At 45.5% G+C, this 9,597-nt stretch overlaps 1 protein-coding gene across 1 annotated transcript; it reads right to left on the bottom strand.

Moving 5' to 3' along the window:
* Positions 1-388: 388 nt before the first annotated feature.
* On the bottom strand, positions 389-9,305 carry prune (prune exopolyphosphatase). Its single transcript, XM_033981646.2, has 9 exons — positions 8,918-9,305; positions 8,581-8,676; positions 8,208-8,410; positions 6,497-6,705; positions 5,699-5,857; positions 5,501-5,595; positions 4,097-4,255; positions 3,813-3,903; positions 389-1,083 (listed from the first exon to the last, which is right to left on the bottom strand). Exons 1-9 carry the CDS (start codon positions 8,954-8,956, stop codon positions 914-916), a joined length of 1,221 nt encoding a protein of 406 aa, XP_033837537.1. The 5' UTR covers positions 8,957-9,305; the 3' UTR covers positions 389-913.
* Between the last annotated feature and the right edge of the window lie 292 nt (positions 9,306-9,597).

Below are 9,597 nucleotides of genomic sequence, written 5' to 3' on the forward strand. Positions count from 1 at the left end.
TCTAGACATTCTGCAAGCTAATGTAAAAAGATAAAAAAAAAAAAAAAAACACACAATTTTACCAACAATGGTTTGCTGAGAGTGGGTATTTTTCCAAGCTCAACAAAACATCATGTGGTCAGCCATCTTGTCACTACCACTCTGGCTCATTTTGCTTCAGTGTTCATCTACTAGGTGTCTCTACACAGGGGCCAGAAGTGGCACTCTGGGCTTTTGAAAGTTAAATTTGACTTTTTTCTTTTTTCATTTTTGGTAGCAGCAATTAACTGTGGCCAAAATTGACCTTGTGGATTCTCCAAGGTTAAGTCATTTACAATTATACAAAGGAGCAGACATTTTTTATTGCGCACGCACACACACACGCATACACAGAGAGAGAGAGCTCAGTCTGGTTTGAAGAAGTTTTTATTACAAACATCCTGAGCTGCACTGCCTGTTCTGCTCCACAAGGGGGCAGCACTGAGGCACATTATGTCTGATTTAAACACTGATTTGGTTCAATTTTTTTAATTGTTTGCTTACGCTCACAGTGACGTTAAACACAGGGTTCTCACTATAATGCTCAATATTTAATCATAATTATTTTTACATAACATGTTTGACCTTTGACCCTTCTGTTGCTGTAGTGTGGCTTTCCCTCCACAAGAGGCAGGATGAGAACACCCTCTTCAGGTGGAAAAAGGAGCAGACAAAAAGGACAAACACACTATTAAACTATTACACATGAAGCCGTATTTATCAGTAATCGTGAATGACACACACACTGACCTACAGGCTGTCTGGGAGTGTGAGTCAGAATAGAAGAACTACAAACATGGCCGCCACAGAGACCCAGGTCAGGACTAACATGGTGCCTGCTGAAACTGGAAGCTGCACACGGTTTATAAATATAAAGTACCGGTTTAGTCTCGGTCTAATCCCGGCTTAGTCTGGTCTGTAGCTCTGTGGGGCTCAGACCTTGGTCCAGGGGGCAGCCTTCGACCAGACTGTTGACCGGAGTGGGTGGGACCATAAGCTCCTGACCACTCCACAAGAAGTCCTTCAGCATCGGCAGCAGTTTCTTCCTGGATGCCACGCTGTTTCCTGCACACACCAAACCGGGATCACAACTGGTTTAAGCAGGTTGAAGAACGGTTGAACAAGGGTTTGGGAAGGGGGTATTTCACTTCTATGGGGTTTTTAGGACCCAGATCGTGTGGGGACAGGGAAGTAACAAAAGAAAACCAAGATGGAAAAATGGCAAAGTAAGAAGTAATTTAATCAACAGGGATGGTAAGGGTAAACTAAACAAAAATAAACAAAGGGTAAAGGTAAAGTTAACTAAAACACACATTCCACAATAACGTAACAAAATGTTAACACAGTCAGTACTGACGATGAAGTGTCTCACAACACAAAGTCACTACCCCTGTAGTGACGTGTCCACAAGAGAGACACTTGGCATACTGGCCACTCCAGGCCAGCAGCCCTGAACAGGTGTCCTGAATCTTCTTAGGTAGTTGAGAGGCGACTGAAGGTTGGCCAGGCTGGAAAACAGTCCTCCAATCACATCCAAGGGCTTAAACAGGCATGATTGTGAGGAAGGGTAGACAAATTCAGGGACACCCACATGAAACATAGTGTACAAACAAAGAATTAAAGGAACATAAGGCCTAGGGCCATAACGGCCGAAACAGGGGTATTCAAGAGGGGGCATTTCACCTTCCATGCATTTTCTTCCACTTATCTTGGGCGCGTCGTGGGGCCAGCAGGGACTCCCAGAATTCCCTCACCCCAGACACTTATTTCAGCTCCTCTGTTGGGGCCCCAAAGCATTTCCAGGCCACCCGAGAGACATAGCCCTGGGTCTTCCCTGGGGCCTCCTCCCAGTGGGACATGCTGGGAACACCTCCCTAGGGAGGCATCCAGGAGGCATCCTGAACAGATACCCAAGCCACCTCAGCTGCTCCTTCCAAAGTGGAGGAGCAGCGCCTCTACTCCGAGCTCCTCCTGTGTGACCGAGCTCCTCACCCTATCTCTAAGGGAGAGCCCAGCCACCCTGCAGAGGTAAGTCATTTCGGTCGCTTGTATCCACAATCTTGTTCTTTCTATCATTACCCAAAGCTCATGACCATAGGTGAGGGTAAGAACATAGATTGACAGGTAAATCGAAAGCTTTACCTTTTGATTCAGCTCCTTCTTCACCACAACAGTTCGATACAGTGGCCGCAACACTGCAGACACTGCACTGATTCAACTGTCAATCTCACGCTCCATCCTTCCCAGAGATACTTGAATTCCTCCACATGAGGCAAGAACTCACCACCCACCCGGAGAGGGCAAGGCTCTTTCTGGGCGAGAACCATGGCTTCAGATTTGGAGGAGCTGATTCTTATCCCAACTAAAACCTCCCCAGTGCCCGCTGCAGGTCCTGGTTCAATTAAGCCATCAGGACAACATCATCATAAAATTTTCATCTTAGATGCATGTCCACTGTGAGAGACATAATCTAAAAAGAAAAATCTGGAAATCACATTGTATGATTTTTAAAATAATTTATTTGTATGTTACTACTGCAAATAAGTATTGAACACCTGTCTATCAGCTAGAATTCTGACCCTCAAAGACCTGTTAGTCCACCTTTAAAAAGTCCACCTCCACTCCACTTATTATCCAACATTAGAAGCACTTGCTTGAGGTCGTTAGCTGCATAAAGACACCTGTCCACCCCATACAATCAGTAAGACTCCAACTACTAACATGGCCAAGACCAAAGAACTGTCAAAATGCACAAGAGACAAAATTGTAGACCTCCACAAAGGCTGGAAAGGGCTACGGGGCAATTGCCAAGCAGTTTGGTGAAAAAAGATCCACTGTTGGGGCAATTATAAGAAAATGGAAGAAGCTAAACATGACTGTCAGTCTGGCTCGGACTGGGGCTCCATGCAAGATCTCACCTTGTGGGGTCTCAATGGTCCTAAGAAAGGTGAGAAATCAACCTAGAACTACACGGGAGCAGCTGAAAAGAGCTGGGGCCACTGTTTCCAAGGTTACTGTTAGTAATATACTGTTAGTAATATACTAAGACGTCATGGTATAAAATCATGCATGGCATGGGAGGTTCCCCTGCTTAAACCAGCACGTCTTCCAACATGACAATGATCCGAAGCACACAGCCAGGATAACCAAGGAGTGGCTCTGTAAGAAGCATGTCAAGGTTCTGGAGTGGCCTAGCCAGTCCCCAGACCTAAACCCAATAGAAAATCTTTGGAGGGAGCTCAAACTCCATGTTTCTCAGCGACAGCCCAGAAATCTGACTGATCTAGAGAAGATCTGTGTAGAGGAGTGGGCCAAAATCCCTCCTGCAGTGTGTGCAAACCTGGTGTAAAACTACAGTAAATGTTTGACCTCTGCAATTGCAAACAAAGGCTACTGTACCAAATATTAACATTGATTTTCTCATGTGTTCAAATACTTATTTGCAGCAGTAACATACAAATAAATTATTTTGTGATTTCCAGATTATGTCCCTCACAGTGGACATGCACCTAAGATGAAAATTTCAGACCCCTCCATGGTTTCTAAGTGGGAGAACTTGCAAAATCACAGGTGTTCAAATGCTTATTTGCCTCACTGTAACCTAAAGGAAGGTTCGGGAGAGATCTGGATTACTCAAACATACATGGATGGCATCTAAAATCCTCTCCAGGCATATTTTTGATAACATTATTATAACAAAGGAGAAAGATATAAAAATTGATTTTGCAGATTACCCCCTCTTTAAGCAGGATCTAACCCATCTAGAGGAGGATCTGAACAGGTTTTGGTGATACCTTGGTGAAAGGCGGTGATATGTAGATGGACACAGCTGATTGGCTGAAGGTCAAGGGCGGGGTTTTCTGCCTGTTCCAGGTAAAGACTCACCTGAAGAAAGACCAAAGTTAGATCAGAACAAGATCAGCACTGAGCCAGGACTGAGCCAGGACTGGGCCAGGACTGGGCCAGGACTGGGCCAGGACTGGGCCAGGATTGAACCCGGCCTGAACCCGGGCCTGAACCCGGCCTGAACCCGGCCTGAACCAGGACTTGAACCAGGACTGAACTGTGGTAGACTTGCCTGTTCTCTGATCGGCTGGCTGAGACTGAACACTCCAAGCTCTCTGATTGGTTGCTGGGTCGAAGTTAAAGAAATTGACATGAGCAAGAGTGAATCAAATCCCATCTTCTGACAGAAGGCCGAGAGCTCCGCCTCCACACCAGGCCGACTCAAGAAATCCTGAAATACCAATAGGAAGTGGTCATAAAGTGGTTTAAGTTGCACTCCTTTGAGGTTATAACAGTATTGTAGTGGTCCTTCTTTAAACAACCACACTGAGCGACAGGTGCAAAGGTTTTCTTACTGAAGAATGAGGAGACGTGAGCCCTTTTGAGTGGATTTAATAAAGCAAAAACAATCTCCAGCATGGACATGTAAAACATTGGCTCTCCCAAACATGCCATGACTCACACGTCTTAAACAGGGAGCGGAAGCACCACACAGACTTCTTTTTTTTCTTCTCACACTTCTTTTAACAAATAGATTTGACCTGGTTTTAATTAATACTGCGCAGTAACATCACGCTTGGGATGTTCCATGCATTATTGGTGGAATGTTCAGCAGTTATCATGGTGACACAATGCACAAACACTACCAAAATGAATTGAAAGCACATTTTCAGGAGCCTGTAATCAATACTCATGGTCCTGTTTAGGAGTTAGATTTTCAACAAAAAGGTGAGTGTGACTAAAAAACTGCTGGCTAATGCTAATGCCAGCTTGTGACTTGTGACTAATGATATTTGAAAGGGACTTGTGCAACAGATGAGCTGATTTGTGCTGTTATAGTTTAAGTTAGTTCTTTCTGGTGAGATAGTGTTAAATCAGATTGACGCTGCAAACAGGACTTCTCTGAGCTTTTATCCATGTTATGTTGAGTAGCCATTTTGGTACAAATGAAAAAAATGGGCTGCTCACTAGTGATGTGCAGCTATCCATAGGGCACGTCAAAGGCATGCAGTGCTTTTTTGTGATGAGGTTTACAGTGACGTCTGCTCCCACTGGGCACCTGAGTTTTCTAACGGGGAAGTCAGTGGACTTGTTTCTTTGACTAAATCATTTTAGATTAATATTGTGATTTAAAATGTGCATATTATAACATAATGAGACATACATTATAACTATAAAGCCACACAAGCACAGTAGGCTCAGATTAAAGTCTTTAGTAACAGTTTAGAGAGCAGTGCCTACAGTTAGCTTCACTCCCCCAGTAAATGTTGATGACAACAGTCATCAATAAAAATTATGAATTTGACTTGGAATCATTTTACCTGTACACATTTGAGCCTTTTTATTATAAATGACATTATTTATGCTTTAAAATTGGGGAGAGGAGGAGAGGAGAGAGGGAAGGAGAAGAGGAAAGAGAGAGGAGAAAGAGGAGAGGAGCGAGAGACGAGACAAGGAGGAAAGAGGGATGTAGTACCTGTAAGGGGAGGTAGAGGACACTGATGCCGAGGTTCAATTCGGGTCCAGAGAGAGACTTTAAATCCTTCAACAACATCTGCTCCGAGTTTAGACCTGAAATAGACCAGGACTGAACCAGGACAGAACCAGGTCTGGAACCAGGTCTGGAACCATGTCTGGAACCAGGTCTACAACCAGGTCTACAACCAGGTCTTACCTCTGACGTTGAACTTGGCCTGCTGAAGCTCTGTGAACAGCTGTGATCTTTGGGGCAGAGTGTGGACTTTGGTCTCGAGTTGAAGAACCACCTCAGAGTCTTTAGGAGTCACCTTTCCTGCCTCAGGCACCATGTCCACACAGTCCACAAGAATGGTCCCTGCAAGAGACCAGATCAGAAGTAAATCAGAGGAAGGCCTAGGTCAGAAGCAGGACTAAAGCAGGACTAAAGCAGGACTAAAGCAGGAATAGAGAGGAGGTGGCTCGGGCATCTGCTGAGGATGCCTCCTGGACACCTCCCTAGGGAGGTGTTCTGAGCATGTCCCACCGGGAGGAGGCCCCGGGGAAGACACAGGACACGCTGGAGGGACTATGTCTCTCGGCTGGCCTGGGAACGCATTGGCATCCCACCGGAGGAGCTGGAGGACGTGTCTGGGGTGAGGGAAGTTTGGGAGTCCCTGCTTAGACTGCTGCCCCCGCGACCCGGCTCCGGATAAGCGGCAGAAAATGGATGGATGGATAAAGCAGGACTAAAGCAGGACTGAACAAGGGTCAGGAAGGAACTAAAGCAGGTCTAAACCAGGACTAAACCAAGGTAAGAGCCAGAACTAAACCAAGCCCAGAATCAGGACTAAAGCAGCTTCAGAACCAGGACTAAAGCAGGACTAAACTGGGTCTAAACTGCACGCAGTGATGTGCCAAAGGACAAAAATAATCTGCAACAATTTAGATTTGTTTGTTGTTTTGGGGCAGACCTCTGTGTGATGGGGGAAGCTCTGTGTGAAGGGGGCAGAGTTACCATAGAGCAGAATGGCGATCTGAGCATCCAGCAGCTGTGGTGCCCTCTGCAGGACTCTCTCTGCCACCAGTGTTGCACACGACCCCACAGGCTCCACAGCAATGGGACAGGAAGTGACGGGCTCCATGGCTACAGGACAGGAAGTGACTCGCTCCAGTTTGTGGTGATCAATGACCTCGACCACCGCCTCCTCCAGGTCACTGTCAGAACTGCAAACACAGGAGAATAGGAGAGTAGACTGACAAAAAGTTTGTCAAAGAAGCTCTGAGAGAGAATGAAAGCACATTATCACATTTAGAATACACAATTATGCAGTGCTCGGCCCGCGGCGCCAATGGCGAAGGGATTAAGCGGCATGTCTATGGGGGATGCTTCTAGGCTGGTCCAACATTTCCGCTGCGTGCTTGAAGTGCTATGTAGTTTCCTCTGTTTTTTAGCTGCTGCACAAAACAATGCATTTAAGCAGACTTGCATGAAGACATAACTGTAAATACGATAGTAAAGGCTCACACCAAAGTATTTTGAATGCCTTTGGGACCTGTGGCAACAGAAATACTGTCATTCAATGAGAGTTTAACTTGTACATTACTATTCATTTTCATTTGTTTAATAGAACAGAAGTGCATAAAAGTGTTTGTCATATTCTGTGTTTGTACCCTGTTACGATAATGACGACATCAACTTCAAGTTCAATACATGACAATCATTTTGGAGGTCAATATTTTTCATAGCTGTATTGTCTTACTACTATTTTTTGTTATTTGTCATTTCTGCAATGCGTTTTGAACCGTAGAGAGGTCAATTCTCAACTTCTATGACTCATTACAGATGCAAACTCACTACTAAAGTGTTTCCATCTGCTGTTTTTTTATTATTATTTCTGCTCATTTTTTTTTTTTTATATTGAATATTTACATCAGGGGTGTCCAAACTTTTTTCTCCAAGGGCCACATCTTCAACATATTTAAGAGGTCAGTTAAGCGGATCTACAGATTTACAGTTTTAACAGAGTCACCTTTAATAAGGCGCCCAACATTCGTTCTATCTCACAATGCATTGTGTTGTTATTGAGGTTACAGTGGTTGAATTAATTAAATGAATGAAATTTGCAAGAATGGCTATGCCTATGATCATTTCACCAGGAGGTGTGAGGACCAATAAAAACTGGTCTGAAGGCCACCTGAGACACCATTTGATTTAGATGAATTTTTGGGTAATCCTGCCTCAGGACTAATTTGTCAGTGGAGTAGATTAATTTCAATATTATCATTTATTGTCTGGATGTTCATCAGCAATATATCACACTTCAAAATTAGGGATGCACAGATCCAGCTTTTTTAGTTCTGATACCATTTTCAATACTATAGCTTTAAGTATCGACTCGATATTAATCGATATCATTGCAGAGAATGAAATTATTTTTTTTTTAAAACAAAAATAAAATAAAACTGATCCAGATGTGTCTGCCAGTAATGACAGAACAACTTTGTGTGAATAAAAGTAACATTTTCAGACTTTCTGGACCAAATACGACCAGAAGATAGTCCAACCAAGAAATCGACTGAACCCATTTTTGGCATATAACATCCAATTTTCAGTATTGCCGTAATATCAGATTCTAGTATCAGATCGGTGCATCCTTAATCATGACAGGGTTAGATGTGACCTGATGTGACCTGGTGTGACCTGATGTGATCCGGTGTTGTCTCACTCTGGCAGTACGTTATGGTCCACCAGCGTCAGCCTCAAGCCTCGGTCTGCACAAAGCCTTCTCAGATCCACCTGGTCTCTGAACAGGAGCAGGTCTGGACTTAGACCGGTTTTGGTGAGCAGAGCCACAGAGTCCGACCTCAAAACCAAATCCTCAGCCGCAATATTCATGAGAGGGACCACCAATGCCCCTCCTGCACTAGTCTGCACAGAAGACAGGTTTCAGCAGAATCTCAACCAGTTTAACCAGGATCTCAACCGATATAAAGAGGGTCAGAACGGGTTTAAGCAGGTCTAGAGGAGGATATGAACAGGGCTAGAGGGGGATCTGTGCAGGTCTAGAGAAGGATCATAGGTTTAAGGAGGGTCTGTACCTTGTGGAGGAAGTAGGCGTAGACCAAAGCACAGACCATCGAGTCCATGTCACAAGCTTCATTTCCCAGAACCACGTGAACAGGACCAGAACCAGACTGAAAGAGAGAAACAATAAGGGCTGGGCCAGGGCGTATAACTTCATGTTGTGGCAAAACTCTGAGTCTCCTGTCCACAAGTGTAAAACAGACGTGACTGTGGAGAAGTGCAGAGTCTGCCCGTGACCCCGTGTCTCGGTGTCGCTACCCCCGTGTCGCGTCGCTACCCCCGTGTCGCTACCCCCGTGTCGCTACCCCCGTGTCGCTACCCCCGTGTCTCTGTGTCTTTATGTCCATTTACCAGCACGGCCCCGCGGTTGCTTGCCAGAAACTCCTCCATTTCCGTTATTAGCTTTAGACTTCAGCTTTAGCTATTTCGGTAGCTCAGCACTGCTACTCCAGGTACTGCAGCGGCTAACGGTGGCTCCTATGCCCGCGCTCCGGTGCTCTCCTCTCGACTTCAGATGCGCGCTTCCCTCGGTCCTTCTCTGCCTCCGCGGCTCCGGAGCCTGTTCTCTCCGCTGCAGCTGGAACCGGAGCTCTGGAGCTAGGCTGAGCGCAGTGCTTTACCCTTGACAGGGGCTCCGCACATGAGCTCCACACAGCGCGGCGAGGGCAAAGGTCAGGCCGTATCAGAAGCTCCGTCTGAAGCTCTGCACAGCGTCGCCCCGAGTACGGCCAAGCGCACTGCACCAACAGGACCAGAACAGAACCAGAATAGAACAAAGCAGGAGCAGAACAGAACCAGAACAAGAGCAGAACAGCACCAGAAGAGAACCAGAACAGCACCAGAATTTAACCAAAACAGAACCAGAATCACACCAGAACAGGACCAAAGCTGGACCAGAAGAGCACCAGAACAGAAAAAAATAGCACTAGAACAGAACCACAACAGGACCAGAACAGCACCAGAACAGGACCAGAAGAGAACCAGAATAGCACCAGAATTGTTTTTATCTGAGTGCTTTTAACTGTATGTTC

The sequence above is a fragment of the Periophthalmus magnuspinnatus genome, chromosome 16 (genome assembly GCF_009829125.3).
Source record: "Periophthalmus magnuspinnatus isolate fPerMag1 chromosome 16, fPerMag1.2.pri, whole genome shotgun sequence".
Classification (NCBI taxonomy): Eukaryota; Metazoa; Chordata; class Actinopteri; order Gobiiformes; family Gobiidae; genus Periophthalmus; species Periophthalmus magnuspinnatus.